The sequence below is a fragment of the Metopolophium dirhodum genome, chromosome 1 (assembly GCF_019925205.1).
Source record: "Metopolophium dirhodum isolate CAU chromosome 1, ASM1992520v1, whole genome shotgun sequence".
Lineage (NCBI taxonomy): Eukaryota > Metazoa > Arthropoda > Insecta > Hemiptera > Aphididae > Metopolophium > Metopolophium dirhodum.
Window position 1 is genome coordinate 73037757 of NC_083560.1, and position 18292 is coordinate 73056048.

Here is an 18292-nt window from a genome sequence, read left to right on the forward strand (position 1 = left end):
ACAAAAATATAACACATAGAAGAGTAGGTATGTCATATTTTCCTGAAGGTAGCAATCAAATACTGCACGAGTACAGTTTTTTTGTAGGTATGTAGTATTTTACGGTAGATAGCATAGTACAAGACTACAAGAGTACCATATTTTATTAGGTAATACACTTTACAGCTTAAGTAATACTGTACAGTGTACTACTAATAATTACCAACTATTGATTATAAATACTATTTAAACTCTAATCATTGGTAGGTACAACCATGAACTAGGTAGGTAGTTATAGGTACACCATTACAGTAGGTAGTATATACGTAGTAAACATGAAGTGATATTTATAATAATATTACAACTACCTACGTCTTATAATAATCAATATTATTATAAATAATAATCATAAGAAACTATTTAAACTATTCAAGCCTTCGTTATGATTATAATAATTATCAATATAATAAATAAATAATAATAAAATAACATTATATTGGTCTATCAATGGTTTACCTCCATGCACGGACTAAGATTAACCTAATCTTAGTCCGTGCCTCCATGCTATATAATTTGATAAACTGTGCAATAATATCATAAAATTGATAATGGTTATCATTCAATGATAACTTAAAAAAAACTTAATATGTCAATACTAAATAGTCGGTTATGTAGGTAACTAATTAATATTATAAATTTTCGCCCAACATCTATATTTTTTTTAAAGTATGTTTTCCGTTAAATGTTCAAAACTATATGTATCGAGTCGTAAAACCAAATAATCCGTCATCAAACAAATACATCAATTTTTATAGAATTCCAATGACTCAGTGGGCGACAGAAGGTGAGTTTAAAAATTATTATTTCATCAAGATGTTACACGCTATTGGCATATTAAATTAACCAAATATGAACAAGTCTAAGCCTTTCAGACATTGAAAGTGTTGGTCTTATATTTTTTATTCACTTTAGTTTTGATATACTATACATTTTAATTTAACACAAATGAATAATTGTTTTTTACATAATTTGTTGATTGTGAAACATACCTTGGTAGTTTATTTACTATAACTGTTTTAGGTATGGTGAATAGTACACATTGGTATGAAAATAACGATGTTAAAATCTGAAACCATCCGTTCTCAAGAATGGGTGCCTTTTGTTACTCAACAAGTATTTACATTCGATATTTCATTGAAAACCCAGATTTCATTATAAGTATTTTTTTAATTTTTAGCAAAGGCTCAGAAATTTAATTCAAATCAATGGTTACAATCTTTGTGATGATCCAGAATGTACTGCTAATACAACTTCCTATTATTACACATTGCATTTAACAACAATGTGTGCTCCTTTGTATACTAGTGAAAAAGTTAGCAGCCGTAATCCAAAATGGACAAAAATGGATATTTGTAGTTCAATTGGATCTGCTAAAGGTATTTAGATATTTGGTTGTATTAAACTATTATATTTTAATTGTATTACAATTATAATTTAATATATATATATATATACTTACATTATATAATATTTACTAATTTTTCCAATGATAACAGAATTAATTAACGTACAATTAACATTCAACTATTCAATCATAGACTTATATTAGAATAATTTAATTAACAAATTATATTTAATTGAAGTAATAAACTATTATTTATAATTTGGGTGTAATATAGTTTCACTAAGTTTCACTACTTGCTTAAATGTACATCTGTCTAAGTAAAAAAATATAATTTTCAATTGTGATTCATAAAGAATGATTCAAACCTAATATATAACTTAATCACAACTAGTATTACAGCTACCCAATTTTGGCTGTATTTATATAGAATATTTTATCAACATTTAATGTAATTAAATATCCCGAGTTATAGGTAAGTAATTAAAACAGTTATTGAAACAAATGAAAATGCCTATTTAAAAAATGTTATTCATTTACTAATATATTAACTACAAACTTACCCTGTAACTTAATATTTGTACTATAAATTTTAAAAATAAAAAATATATACAATATAGGTAGGTACAATTAAATTAATACATGGATTAGCCCATTTGAATGATATGCAATTCAAGAGTTGATTAAAACAGCATAATATTATATTGCTACTCCAAATATATTTTGACAATTTTATATTTTACCTTGTTGTTTAGTATTATCAGTAACATTAATTGTACCTAGGTATTTAAACAAATATGTTATATATTGTAATATTTTTTCAAAAGATAAAATTTTAATTAAATATGTTAATTTAATAATTATTATTGAATTATGTTATACTATATTGAAATAACTTTGTAACTTTACAGCGGTTGTAATACGATTGTGGAGAACTACAGATGACCAAACAAAAGTTTTGTTTGTTTGGGGCATTGAACTAAGTGGTCTTTTGTATATAACTCCAATGTCATTAAATCCAAAAATGTTTCATTCTAATTCTTTAGTATTTTGTATGACTGGAGGAAATTATACTGCTCCACATTGCATTGCTGAAGATCAGCCTACTTTAGCTCGCATTACTCATCTTACTTTGCCTGTAAAAGATGTTAGATTAAGTGGTACGCTTTTACAACTGACAAGGTACTATTCAATAAAAGTTAACAATTTTACAATTTTAATTTATGTTACATTTGTTATAGGATGCATAATATTCAACGAATAACTAGTAAACAAAGAGAAGCAGCAACTTTATTAAAAGAAAAAGTAGTTCAAGGTGAAATCGGTTTGAACGAACATCGAACTGGAAGACATCAAAGTGCTACAATACGTAGATTGATGAACAAAGAAATTGGACAAAAACCATCTCGTCAGAGTATTCTGTGTAGGAGAAAAGAAATTGAACTGGTAAAATTTAGAGTATTGTTGCTATGTCAAGAAAAATCTCGTAAAATTGTCATTCTTCGCAATAAAACACTAACTAGTAAAACATTTTATGATGCAAATTGTATACAAAGTAAGTTCATCTTCAATTAATATTATCATAAGTCATTAATAAATCGTTAATTATAAGGTAATGAGATATAGACGTATATAATACGTATTATTTGGATTAGTTTATTCAAAACTTAAATTATATATTATGTAAAGTAAACCGTTTTTAATATTCTTAAATAATTGCACTATTTTTCATTTAAAAGATGTTTTTTATATTTTATACAATATTTTTCTGATTTACTACACAAAATATAACATACTTATGCCGCATCAATTAGCTAAGTGAAATTGTTATTTCCATCATGTTAGACATATACTTCATAAAATGTATCATATTGTAAAAAATATGTTTTACTACACACTATGGATAACTTTATGAGCTTTTCATGAAATGGATAAAAACTTATTTATATCATGTTGTAAAAGACTTTTTTATATTTTGATATTATTTTTAGTTATTATCTATAGTAACCAATAGGCTGAGGTACCAAGGAAAATAAGAAAAATTAAGGATGTCAAATAATCATTATTACAACATTCATACTTGATAAGTATAAAAAAAAATACGAATAGTTATGATTACAATATAATCATTTTATAATATTTTACAAACGGTCATTATTTAATATATGGTATAGTAAATAAATATTAAATAAAATGGTCTAAAGTAACATAACATGCTTAATTAGTTCAGCCAGCTCAGGGAATTTTGAAGTTCAAACTTCATAGTTATTAAATTAAATTACTGTGTCTTTGTCAATAGTTTATATTTAAGGGACAGCCAACCGTGTGATCGTAGACAATTTTAAAATCTATAACCCTGTGTTAGATTTTATTATTATACGTTTAGTAGCCCCCCCAATAACAGCCAATACCACTTTCAACAATAGTTGTATATTAATGGCTCCTCAGAGAAAAAATATATTCTCAGATCTTTATAAAAAAAATTTGGCCACCCTTGATATATTTGATTGTCTAATTTGCTAATATTTTTTTTACTATTGTTAATATTTAACAATTAATTATTGAAAAAAAAAATTATAAAAATTAAATAAAAAAAATTACTTATGATACAATATAATACTACAATATCTATATCAAATATAAAATAATTTGTAGTTCATATTTATTTATTATACCTATCTACTCAATTTCAAATTTATATTGTAAAAAGACTGTTCATATATTTTTTTTCATTTACTGGTAGCATTTTTTTCGAATATAGTAATGTTTCATGTTTGTTTATTTGAGAATTTTAAAAACTTATGATGAAAAAATAAACTAATAAGATTATTTAAAAACTGAAAAAAAAAAATCTACTATTATTGTAATTTTGTATATGTTGAAATATATATGTAGTAACCATTACTATTAATAATACAAAACTTATATAAACTAATATATTTAAATTTCCTTTTATATTGTGTTATAACTAGATAGCAAGCTAATTGAAATGAACGAAACACTTTGCATCAATATCCATCAGCTGAAACAATTGAGTAATACATCTGACTCAGTTGATACATTGTCCGCATTAAATAGTCAACTCATTTATCGGAAAAAACAACTTGTTTCAGAACTTAATTTTATATATCCTATAACAGAGGTAAAGAACTAATTACTATATAATTTTGGACAGATAGAAATTTTAATCTATAAGATAATTTTATTTATATAAACCTCAATAAAAAAGAAAATTCTTATGTAAACTGTTAAGTACCCGAACAAAAATAATTTTTAAAAGTTATAACATTCATATCATAATGTATATTATGTATTTAGTGTTGTATTTCTTTTAGCTTTTTTATGAGTAGTTAAAATGATAAGGAATTAAAAATATATTTGCTTATGATACACTGCAAGATACATATTTGCAAATAAAATAAAAGGAATATTAAATACTAGTGCAAAAATCAATTAAATGGGTTTAATTTAAATGTTGTAGTTTGTAAATATAAATCAAATTGTATATATGCTTTTTTGTTAAAATATGTGGAAATATGTAGACCATGCACTAATATTGGAATATGCAAAAATATGCAGTATAACATTTTGATATTTAATCAATCAAGTAATAATTTATGGGTACTCGTTTCCTGCATGTTTATGATGTTGAAAATAGCAACATGTATTTTATGCAAAGTCCGGTCTTAATTATGACATATTTCTGTACAGATTAATCAGGATCAAAGTCAAGTCACACTATATGATTTTTTTTATTTACCATAGTAACTAATTGAAATAAATAAGATTTTACAATTTTACGTACATTATTATTTTTATTTTTATTTCTGAATAAATAACTTATTTAGAAATAAAAATTATGTAAAACATCGCAAAAACTGTTTTGCGCGGAAATGAACCATTCAAGTTGTAATCCAAGCTAAGCAACCAAATTATTACACTATAAAGAAGAAAATATTTACTGTGCAACGTTGTTTTTAATTTTTTGATATCACAAATACGAAAAAAGTTCTTATTGTTTAAAAAATCATTATTTTTTTATTTTTTCAAACTTGAATAATTTTTTTTAATTTTGATATCAAAAAAATAAAAACAATGATGCACTGTAAATATTCTCCCATTTATAGTGTGAAAATGTGGTTGCTTAGCTTGGATTACAGCTTCAGTGGTTCTTTCCGCGCAAAACAGTTTTTGCTATGTTATTATAATTTTTAACTATATATTTTTCTTTTTTGATTACTTTTAAATTGGAAAGTTCTTTTAACCAACCAAATTTTCTACATAATATGTATTTTAGTATAAAAATAACATTTAGTGTATTATTGTAAAATCTTATATTTTAACAAATTATATTTTTATTTAGTTGTAAACAGGTAATATTTTAGTATAATAAGTAGCTCATATTTTGTTAATATTAATATTTATTTATTTTTTTATTTAACTTAGGTTCAGTGACAAGGGTTTTTGGCTACTAGCTTTATTTTATTAACCATCTATTTTTTCACACTAAATATGTACAAAAATATGATAATAATTAATGATATTACAATTTGTCGATTGATCTTGAACCCGGGCCAATTAATTATATTATTTATTGTGTTGGACTAATCATTAACTATATTTTCACACTAAAGTTTTTTCAACATAAACAAATATTTAAATTATTTTTCAATATTCCAGGTTAACGAAAATATTTCAATATGTGATGTTCATCTTCCAAATTCAGAAAACTTTGATGGCTGCAATGATATTCAATTGAGTATTGGTCTGGGTTACGTTTCCCATTTAATTCTTATGATTTCCTACTTTCTAAATATTCCATTGAGATACCCTATTAACCACATAGGATCACGTAGTAAAATTATCGATCATATTTCATTAGATATACAGGATAGAGAACGACTGTAAGTTTAAAGAATAAAATATATGCATATTTTAACTAATTATTTTATTTTCAGATTTCCTTTGTTTGGTCGTGCTAAAGCTCGATTAGAATTTAATTATGCTGTTTATTTGCTAAACAAAAATATTGCCCAACTTCGATGGTACAATGGTTATAGTACTAACGACTTGCGTACAACCTTATACAATTGTTTAATTATGTTACAACCACAATCAAGTTTGTACGTTTATGTTTTTTTCTACTGTTATAAGAACAGGGCATAATTAGGTTTACCCAATTATGAATATATTTTTAAGTAATAAATATATTTAATATTGATACATAATAATAACTAAATACCAAGAAATATTATGGTTGTATTTCAAGTGTTAAGAGGATGTTGTATTTACATGTGTTACCTCTGTCTAATCCACTTATAATACATCAAATCTATGTACTGGATTCTCACTACAGTTCATTTATTTTTGAGAAAAATTAGAAAAAAATTACTCTTGATAACATTTTTAGAAAACAATATTCTGAATGTACAATAATAATAAACCGTAATAATAATATTAATATTAACTGTGCTTTAGCAAAGATATTTTTTCATATTTTTATTTAAAACGAGTTATTTGAATTTTAAAACTCATTTAAAAAAAAAATGTGAAAAAAATATCTTTGCTAAAGCACAGTTAATATTGTTTTCTAAAAATTTGATCATGAATAAATTCGCTCTAATATCAACTGTAAATAAACTGTAGTAAAAATATATTATGTAGATTTGCTATGTTGCGTGTATGTAAGACAAAGACAATGCCATCTTAATTTACAATAACTTTATTACAGCATACCATGATTAATCTCTCCAGTATTCATAGAAAATATTTTTTGTTTCCGCCAGCCTATATGGCTGTATATAAATTTCCTTGTATTATGATTTATTAAAATTTAAAATGGTGATATCTTAATTAATACGTTATATTAAATTGGTTAAAAAAATATTTTTAGAGGGAATTTATCTTATTTATTTAATTTAACAGATAATAAGTAAAAGAATATTTGTATAATATTTAAAGCACTAATTTATTACATTATGAAATTATTAGTTTAATTGTTTAATTATCATTATTACTTGTATTAGTTAATACATTTTTCTAAATCAACTTTTATTGAATTGTTTAGATTAAAATTACAAACTTCAAAATTCACATCTTCAAATTCTTCGCTAGAGTCTTCTTTAAATGTACCACCCAGATCTTCCAGAGATGTTTATAGAGAAGATACTAGTAGTTCAGATGATTCAAAAATAAAAGGAATACCTCACTCTTCTTCAGATCCGTCACTAGCTGATGATAAGACACAAGCGTACAATGATTTTAATTCATCATAACATGTATGAAAATTCCTGATATTTTTATTGGCCAATGTTACCGACTGTTATATTAATTAAACATTTTAAGACTGGTCTATTTGATTACTAAGTAATTTTTTAATTCATTATTCTTATTATTGTTTATTATATTATAATATAATATAATAACTATGCATATTTAATTATTATTTATTTATAACCATATTGAATGCTATTACTATTATTTATGAGTATTCAACTTTTATTAGTTTTTTATAATATATTTACACAAATATTCAACAATGTAAAAATATTTTTTTAAATTATTATTACTTATCAGTTAATTTATTATTAGTAATATTAAGTAGCTTGCAAGTTTCTTTTTCTCCAACCAATTTGGTTAAAAATTTTGAATGTCAAAAAAATAAATAGCTATAAGATACTTTTTCAGGGATTTAAATTGGGGTTGGTAAACTTTCCCAATTTTTAAAACTATTAAACTTTCCTGGCTCAACATTATGTTTACCCGATGGAAATATATAAACTCTCCCGGGTCAATATTATTTTCAGTATTCATTATAACATTTTCCCGTAAATGTGTTAAATAAATAAACAAATATTTATCGCAAAAAATTATAGTCTATAAATACCAAAAAATGGACAACTTAAGTTTTTTAAATCTGCATGTCTGTATAATTATAAAATTAAATTAAAATGTTAATTTAATTAATTGATATAAGCATTGAGTATAGATAGATATTTTATCTATACTCAATGATATAAGCTATTATTATTTTTATTATTTACTATAGTGATATAATTTAAATAATATATTTCATTTTTAAAACTTTTTATGGTCATATTATAATGTATAACTATAATGTATAAACAAAGTTATTACAGACACTGGAGAGTTTAGATGTACCTGTCAGGTAGTACTGGATTAGACCCGGAAGAGTTTATAGGTCATTAAAATTGGGAGAGTTTACAATTGACTTTTAAATTTATTTAATAAAATAAATTATATTAAGAATACAATGTTAGATAACTATAATCTTAGTCAGTGGTCTCCAATCTTTTTTTTTTACGGCGTACCGAATTTGCTTAAGAAAGGGATAGAAAGATAATGATTGTAAGATTAGGATTTTAATGCACTAAAAAAACTAAAAATACCATTAAAAAAATGTATGTCCTAAAAATTCTTACTAATGCACTTAAAAATGGGGCGATTGTAAACTTCGCCAGAATACCGGTTAGATTAAAAGGTAATTAAAAGGTCTAATGTAAACTCCGTCAGTTTTATTTTCTTACCTGAAATGGGTGTATGTAAACTCCACCAGTTTTATTATGAATATTATTTTATATCAATTGTATGCTCTTAGCCGTTAGAGAATTTTTAATTTTTGGCTTCATTTTGATATATTTTGTGTAAAATGTATTATTTACTTATAACTATTATATTTTAATGTGGACGATTATTAATTAATATTATGAAAATTATGAATATTATATTATATCAATTGTATGCTCTTATCCGTTAGATAATTTTTAATTATATTTTAATGTGGACGACTACTAATTACTATTATTATTATTATTTTTATTTTAAAATAATAATTATATTAATTTTATACTGTTAATTGATTATCTTCACTGGCGGAGTTTACATGACCTCAATTTTACCTGTTTTTTTTTTTACTGGCGGAGTTTACAGTAAAAAAAGGTACTTGTGGCGGAGTCTACATGCGCCCAAAAAATGCACCAATTTTTATAATTTTTAATAATTTCTAAATAAATTCTAGCGTAAATTGTATGTAAATGACAATTTACATAAACTGAAATAATAAGTACAATCTTATTATTTTATAATTTAATAATTTATTTATTATTTTAGCTCCATAATTTTACAAAGAAAAAAAATTGTAAAATGTTACGTTACTATTGAGAAGTTTGGAATTGCTTGTCTTTTATTAATTAAAAAAAATTATAAGTTTAAACTAATGTATTTTCTTTATAGTGTATATTCTTTATATTCAGTTAGCTTAGTGGGCCAGTTCAAAAATTTTGATGGGCCGGGCCGTAGGTTGGAGATCACTGATATAGATCATATGCTTGTATGAACTAATGGCATGTTTTAATTTTAGATTTATACTATTTTGTTACTAAATTACACAATATTAGATTATTTCTATATAATATAGTTATGCTCAATGTATATGAACAACATTCTCATGTATTTTTTTTTGAATTCAGATTTATGTACTTATCGCACTTACTTATATGCTTAAAATTGCATGATCATTTTCAGCCAACTCATAATAACCTAAATACATTTTATTTTATATAAATTATCTTAGCTTTAAATTATGTTGCACTTAAAAATGTTTGATGTTCGCCAGCCTTCATCTGTGCTTTACATTAAAAATCCTTCCTTATTTCTAATACAAATTCATCAAATGTTGTTAAAATTAATATGTTATTATGAAAAATATAATAAATCAAGGGGTTTTTATTAGCCTGCCTGGATTTTATCAACTTCAAAATTAACCTGAATTTAAAATAGAGATTATTCACGTAAATCTAGTTTTATAATAAATTTGCTAAACTAATTTTTAAATAATGTTTTATCAAAATTTTAAAATTTTTTTTTAGAAATTAATTTTGTCTAATAAAAATAGGTATCTCATCAACAAAAATTATAAGTTAAGAATAAACTTTTTTGCTTTGTTTTGTAAATTACATTTTTTTTCTATAATAATTACATAATGTACCTACTACCTATTTTAGTTACTCCCTATAAATTGTTTATTTTTACCATGTTAACATTTATATGAATTTATTTTTTTATTTAAAACAAAATATAAAGTAACCAATACCAAGACATTTTTTTTTTAATGCACATATTAATATTAGTTTTTATAATTAAACATCTAGATTAGTATTATAGACTAGCAGAGTAGACTACTATAGTTTATTGTTCTAGATGGGTGATGTATAATAGTTGATTGTTATTTTCTTTTTTTCATACACAAAATAAACACTGAACAGTGATGACAGAATTTAAATAACAAACTTAATTATTAATATTGTTATAAATATTAAATGCATCTTTGAATATACATTCTAATAACAAATAATATAAATAAGAGTTGAGTGATTAAAAAATATTTTCCAGGTTTATCATAAAAACTCAAAAAATGTTGTCATTATAAATAACTAGTTTCTAACTTTAAAATTCAAAATGTTCGGCTTCTAGGTTATTTTAAATGTTAATGATAAAAAATCTGCTTAAGCTTTATTATAACAACAATTGTTCAGTGAGAATTTGACACTCGTTTTTCTTGACACCTACGAGGATATTTTTACTATTACCAACTACATACAGTATTTATTATACGTAGCCACATACCCACGTAACTAAGTATTAATGTATTATTATTATTTATAATCCTTGATTGTCTTGCACAGATGCATGCGTTATTTGAAAAAATGAAAAAATATTACTACTAGCTTTAAGTGCATATAAAAAAAATGATATATATTTTATTATTTTTCAACTATTATTGTAACTAGGTATATATCAGGAGTTTTGTATTAAATTTTCGCGCTTTTTGGCCAACAAATAAAAATTTTTTGATACCTATACACAGAAAAAAATCTAAAAAAAAATTTTAAATTTAAAATGTCTGCAAACAGCTAAGCATTAGTTGTCTAGAGGAGTCACTTTAATGGATGCGTAAACGCGTTGAATTTGGATTCAATAATAGATATTAAATCATCGTACCTATACGAAAAATGTATATTTTATGATATTACTGTGGTTAAAGTAATTTATTTTACTACTAAGCATTAGTACTACAGTAGGTTAAATTAATATTTGCTGAAAAAATTGAATTTGAAAATGTCAATGTGTGTACAAAATATAATAATATACCAACTTGGAATTTGAAAAGTTTCCAATACCCTCAAATAATATTTTTAATTACAACAAAATAACTAGGTAAAATAGTTATTCTCCATTTAAATATCTAATTCCGACTAATTTGAACTTAAAATGTCTGCAGAAAAAAACTGTATTTATATATTTTTTAGATTTGTTGATTACAGTATGAACAATTTATGAAAATCCTTGTTTTAAATTTTCTTTTTATAAGAATACGATAGCTATAAAAGCTATAAAAATGGAACATTTTATAAATTACAAAGTAATTTGCAAATTTTCGAGCTTTGGTCAAAATCTTAACTTAAAATACCTAAAAAATACCTACTTATAAAAAAAACCATGCCATGTGCCAACTGCCAATGGATCTTTAATATTTCTCAACTGCTATTATATAGTTATGTACCTATTACTTAATATATTTATGGGTATACCTACGAAATATGTTTATTACGTCTTCTTAAATTACTATAAAATTTTATTATCGTCAATAACGTTCCATGTTCATGCAACTTATTGGATTGGAATGTAGTATAACTCAGCAACTGTACATAGGTACGATAATTCAGTTTTTATGTGAGTTATGAGCATTTTTAATTTACGCTATATTATATACATTATACGCATAACTTACTAAAACTTGAACTATCGTTAAATCCGACATACAAACACAGATAATGTTTTTAATAGTGTGTAAGTGTGTTACATTTAAATTGCATGATAAACATATAAAAAACTATTCTGAACGAGGACCGTCTAGTTAACCTAATGAACTGTTTGAATAGATTCATGGCTGCAAAAAGAAACTTAAAATTAATCTAAATATTTTGAAATTTAATTCATAATTGTATTATAAAATGTAATATTACGATACGTAAATACGTAATGTAATTTTATTGATAGTAGGTATTTATTAATTATAATCAATGGTAATATGTTTTTAAATTTTTTGTTTCTCATTATTTACTAGTTTTTACTGTTTAGGTAGGTACCATAGGCGCAATTTGGGGGGGGGGTCTAGGGGGGCTTAGCCCCTCCTAGTTTTATTTAAGCCCCCCTAAGTTTTTAAATATATTCATTCTTAAATCCACCTAATAAAAAAAGTATGCGGGTCTGTATTGATTTTATAAATTTAGCCCCCCGAAATCAACTGTCCAAATTGCGCCTATGGTAGGTACCTATAATTTATACTTATAAACGTCTGTGTAATTTGTTTGTGAGTTAACTTTTTACTGTGATGTATGATAATTTTTAAATTGTAATTTTCTACATTTTCTCATTTTTTACTCAGTACCAATAGTATCATGATATTAGGTCCATGTCAGTACTCAATACGCATGACTTGCAAAACAATATTGAAAAATCGTAAATATTCCGACGTATAAACACAGATAATGTCCTAAGCATTTTTATAGGAATTTTATTATTTTATATAATAGGACATAGGTCATTTCACTGTAATATTAAAGCGAACAGGACTCGCCGAATCGAGAGTCACAAGCAGTGGCGGATCCAGGGCTTAATTTTTTTTTTTGGGGGGGGGGGGGAAAGTGCAAAAAGTTTAATAATTGGCTACAAAATTGACCAAACACAGTGTAAAACAAAGGAAAACTACAATGATTGGGGGGGGCAAATTCCCCCTTTGCCCTCCCCCCGGAGTCGCCACTGGTCACAAGCCTGGTGCAGGCGTGCAGCTAAACTCAAATTTGATGTGTAGCCCGTGGGTATAGGGTTAGAGAGAGAAAACAAAATATAATCCGCTGACATGGTGACATCATAGAGTAATACATTTACGGACTATGGGTGGCATATCCAGCTCATTCGAACATTGATTATTATTATTCAATATTCATCATTGCATCGTAGGTATGAGGTATCATTGATTTTAAACATTAGTATTTATAACCAATGATATTAGTCATAGACCTATGGACTAAATAATGGACAGCGCATTCCACTCCGCCCTGCCACCGATGCCAGGCGATCATATTATTACAACCATATTATAATAATTGAGAAATAAAGAAGAGAGAAAGAACATAAAGTAGTGAATCGGCCGAATCGGGGCTCGCATGAGCAACTGTATACATTTTACTACTTTGGTTCTTTTCTCGCTCACTCTATATCTATTACTCCTCTCTCTAAGCGCTGTCCATTCTATTATAGGTCTATGGTATTATTATTAATTTCGGAAAGTTATTTTTGACATTCATTATTTTTTCCCAACGCGTTACGCGATAACGTGCGTTGCATCTGGTGATCGGCTGCAGCGTTCGGTGTGTGTGTGTGTGTTGTGTGTGGTACGGGGGGGGGGGGGGGGGGGAGAGGTATCAATTTAGAAATTCAAAGATATTTTTATATTTATAAATATTGTGCGATTTTATTTACCGTTGTTCATCGATGTTTGACGAGGCCAGTGACGATGATCGATAATATTATCGATAATATTATGCGTGCATTATAATATAGTATCATTAACAACTAACATGCAACAATAATTTTAAAATTATAATATTATATTAAGTATGTAGCAATTAGCATTACGCTTGTAAAGACACGTATAGTTATGTTTAAAATATAATATTTAATTTTCATACTTCAAATTTCATCGTTTACCTTTGCGACTTCACTGAACGCATGATCTTATATTAAAGTAATTAATATCAATCAACTACTGCTCAGTAACCAGGTAATTATTATGTTCATTTCTAATGTGGTTTTATAGTAATAATATTACAGTATAGTACCCCCCCCCCCCCCCCCAATGGGTGCCATGATCTGAACTATTAAAACCTTTTGCGAATACATGATCAATATATGATCTTGATAATTTTCTATTCATCTAGTAAAATAATAAATAATTCACGAAATAAAAACTAAATTCAACCATAGTACCTATTTAAATTCTCAGTCACTTGCAAGATTTTATTATGTCATGACAAACATGTTAGAAAATGGACCATTATCTTCTTGAAGAAAAAAATATGTTAATGTTTGTATTGTCACAAATAACTTGCTTATTATATCTACCTATATAATTTATAAAATAACTTGTCCTGACTGATTTGTCATCGTCTAGTCGAAATTACTGGAACTATGAGGTAGACACTCACTAAGAAAAGATTTAAAATGTGTACCCTAAAGAGGTGAAAAGGGGGTTCAAAGTTTGATTTATCGATCAACGCACAGCCCAAACCGCTAAGTCTAAGTTTAAAAAGCCAAAAAAATACCGCCAAGTACGAGAAACCTGTTGGCACATTGGCACTTCTATGTATTTTAGTACAGAATGTCTCGAGTCCGAACCACGGTTTCGGTGGCCCAATTTTTTTCTTATTTTTACTGATTAGGTACTTATTTATCACAAATGTTTGTTTTTTTTATTTATCAGATTCTAGTATGGTTATCGTGAATACGGTGGTTTTATGGCATTTTTTTTGTTCATCTAGAATTTTTCCGTTCATATTTTGATGTAAGTTCATGATTTAAATTTAAAATTTATATTTACAAATACGTTGCTCCTAAAAATCAGGGATAATCAATACTATTTTAGGTACACCGTTTAAACATTTTTTTCAACTACAAAGCTATATTTTATCACCCACCTTGCTAGGTCCGCAATATACCACTTGATATTGTTCGCTTAATCATAAGCAAGTTTCACCAGCAACGCCACGTGGGATGGCTAAAAATTAAAATATAATATTATTTACACCTACATATAGTCCCTATTCCCGTAGCCCACCCTGTATATATATGTATATTATTACCTACCTATTATAAATATTATACCTCTTTAAACAATTAAATCATAATTTTTAAACTAGAGCCATACTTAAATATAATATATTGTATAAATATATAATAACATTGTAATATTAACCTATATAAATATTCTTATTTAATTTAAATCTTAATAATTCTTATTCTTATATAATATGCATAATATGTATAGGTAGGTACCTCTAATGTTATTATTAGTATCAATTACACATGCACCTACTACTAAATAGCATGGCTAAATATATAGGTATGATCGCATTGAGATTCATTTTTGTTATGGGCTGCGCACGTACAATTATTGCATATTTTAGCATGGAAAGGAATTTCAGCTGGCAGTGATTTTTGGATTTACTTAGCCAAGAAATAAATAATTTGTATGGTTTTGTTAGCAAATAAATCGAAGTGATAATATTGACATGACGGCCATGACACCTGCGTATCACAAGGTTGCGATCATACCTATGTTTATATTATATAATATTATACCTATACTATACAATATTTAATTCATAAAAGTGTTTATTATAATAAAACAAGCATGCTTATATTATATTTAATATTGCAGGTGGTTTTACTAGCAAATTCCTTATTTTTCTGTGCTTTGTATTATGTATTCAAAACAATTAAGTGCTAGAACAAAAAGGAGGAGAGTACAAGCAGAGATTGACTTCATTTATAATCAATCAAATTGTTCCAAATCAAGTTCTGAATCATCTAATAATAGTATTGAAATAAATGATGATGTATTAGATAATGCTGAATATCCCCCAGAACAAAGTCAATCTATTATCCTAGAAGATTCCGAACCATCTGTACGATTCATTAATATATCCAATAGTCACTTTTTAAGTAATGATGGTGTACGTCTAGAAGAAAATATAAATTATCGTAATAATATAGCTGATTTTACAAATTGTACATTAACTCAAAATTTGGCAAACTGGGCTGTGAATTGCAATGTCCCTTTATATACTGTGAATTCATTACTAAGTGTATTAAAACCATATGAAGGTATTCGTATGCCATTTATTCCTAAAGATGGTCGTACACTTTTAAATACTATTAACATTTCATCTTCACAATTTGAAAAACAAGATATTAATGTGCAACTAGATTCATCTCATTCAAACGTATCAAGTAAAGAACTATTGTTTTCCAGTATTTAATTTTTTAAATAAAATTTGGATTTATTTCTAGGTATGTTATATGATGACAATCGAAAATTGATAGAACCAAAACAGACCATGTCTGCTCCTGTGGTTGATGTCATAAATAACAAAGATAATGCAGCAATTACTACTATATTAGGTAGCTATATGACGAGTATAATATACATTTATACATACCTTATACATAAATTATAATTTCTTATATATAATTTTTTCTTAAATTGTTTCACTTAATATAATATGCATTGCATTTATAAATCTAAATTATAATACAAAAAATATTGTTTCAGAAACTCAGAACAAAATGTTAAGGATAGTTTTGGATATGAAACACAGCATACATGATTTATCTTTAAAACTTAATATTATTGAAAATAATCAAATGGAAATATGTAACAATTCAAAAAAAAACACAATGCCAGTTTCTAATGTTTCTGAATTAACAACTTATAATTTTCCTATAAAAACTGAGGAAGAACTTCAAGAATTTGAGCTTAAATTAACTCAACTACCTTATAAACTGAGACTAGTTAGTATATATATATTGTAATACCTATTTATGAGCTGAAATGTTTATTTTTTATTTATATAAAATATTATTAGTGGGCACTAATCAGTGAAATTTTCTGAAAGTAAAATAGCTATTTGTTAAATAAATAATAAATAATTATGATTACAGGTTAATGAATTAACAATACTTGCAAGGGATACTATTGGTAATACTCTAAGACGAATTATATCAAAACTATTCCACAACACATTATTATCTACATATTCTTATATTGGAAAGAAGAAAAAGAAACCATTCCAAAGTTTAAATGCGAATAAAGTTATTTTTGGTAAACACAAATTATTATTCTGTCTACTATAGGTACTTAATAACTAATTTACTTTAATCAAATTGTGCAAATCGGCAGTAGCCTCACTTTGTGATTGTGAGGTGCCTGTTTCTATTATTATTTATTATTATACGTACGATTTATAGTTAATTCCCCCTCAAATATATACGGATTTTAGCAACAATGTTGTAGTTGTATAAATATTTTAAATATAAAGTACAATTATTTATCAGTAACTTATATAATATTCAATATATTAGCTTCATTATTTTAACCGATAATGTAGACTTAAGTACTTTGCCATAGAATTTTGCATAAAACAAATAATAAATCTTCATTTTTCAGAAGCAATTCGAAAAATTACAAAATTTGAAAAAGCAACTGATTTTGAAATTGAAACTCCAATTAAACAATACCTAGCTGGAGCGAAATTTCGTGAACAAACAAAAAAGAATTCAATATAAACAAGTTAATCCTTGTTGCAAAAGAAATTTTTTTTAATATAGTCTGCTAGTTTCAAGAAGAAAACTTGGTTTTTTTTTATTTATCATGATTCTCTATTAACTTATTATAATGTTAATTTACTATTCAAACTAAAAGTATATTTTTGATTCCTTGATTTTTAAGTATAATCTGACAGCTTAAAGATAAAACTTAGTTATTTTGATTAATTTTAATTTATATTTAATACATATTAATTATAGTTATTAAAATGTATACTTTTCAATTCAAACTATAAGTATTTTTTGACTAAATTTTAATTTCTTAATTATTAAGTAGGTCTGTTGATTTAATTTTAAAAAGTTAATTATTTTGATAATTTTTCCTTTTTAAAAAATATTGTCTAAATAGTTATTATTATAATATGTTTATATAATGTTACTATTTAAACTATAGTTTTTTTTTAATTTTGCAACAAACAAAAAATAACTCAACACAAACATTTA

General features: G+C 25.4%; 2 protein-coding genes across 2 annotated transcripts; both read left to right on the forward strand.

Moving 5' to 3' along the window:
* The first annotated feature begins 619 nt into the window (after positions 1–619).
* LOC132935605 (UV radiation resistance-associated protein) lies at positions 620–11867 on the forward strand. The gene is made up of 9 exons (XM_061002204.1): positions 620–823; positions 1060–1152; positions 1217–1415; positions 2293–2563; positions 2623–2936; positions 4354–4523; positions 6062–6285; positions 6340–6504; positions 7449–11867. Exons 2-9 carry the CDS (start codon positions 1084–1086, stop codon positions 7654–7656), a joined length of 1620 nt encoding a protein of 539 aa, XP_060858187.1. The 5' UTR covers positions 620–823; positions 1060–1083; the 3' UTR covers positions 7657–11867.
* Positions 11868–14026: 2159 nt separating this feature from the next.
* LOC132936376 (uncharacterized) lies at positions 14027–18260 on the forward strand. Its single transcript, XM_061003097.1, has 6 exons — positions 14027–14246; positions 15903–16474; positions 16535–16645; positions 16797–17035; positions 17186–17345; positions 17691–18260. Exons 2-6 carry the CDS (start codon positions 15946–15948, stop codon positions 17807–17809), a joined length of 1158 nt encoding a protein of 385 aa, XP_060859080.1. The 5' UTR covers positions 14027–14246; positions 15903–15945; the 3' UTR covers positions 17810–18260.
* Positions 18261–18292: the final 32 nt, after the last annotated feature.

Excerpts from the sequence above, each read along its gene's own strand:
- LOC132936376 (XM_061003097.1), top strand. The coding sequence starts at position 15,946 with ATGTATTCAAAACAATTAAGTGCTAGAACAAAAAGGAGGAGAGTACAA. Across the intron at positions 16,646-16,796 it reads AGCAATTACTACTATATTAG|AAACTCAGAACAAAATGTTA; the intron begins GTAGCTATATGA and ends ATATTGTTTCAG. Across the intron at positions 17,036-17,185 it reads TACCTTATAAACTGAGACTA|GTTAATGAATTAACAATACT; the intron begins GTTAGTATATAT and ends TTATGATTACAG.
- LOC132935605 (XM_061002204.1), top strand. The coding sequence starts at position 1,084 with ATGAAAATAACGATGTTAAAATCTGAAACCATCCGTTCTCAAGAATGG. Across the intron at positions 2,564-2,622 it reads ACGCTTTTACAACTGACAAG|GATGCATAATATTCAACGAA; the intron begins GTACTATTCAAT and ends CATTTGTTATAG. Across the intron at positions 4,524-6,061 it reads TTATATATCCTATAACAGAG|GTTAACGAAAATATTTCAAT; the intron begins GTAAAGAACTAA and ends TCAATATTCCAG.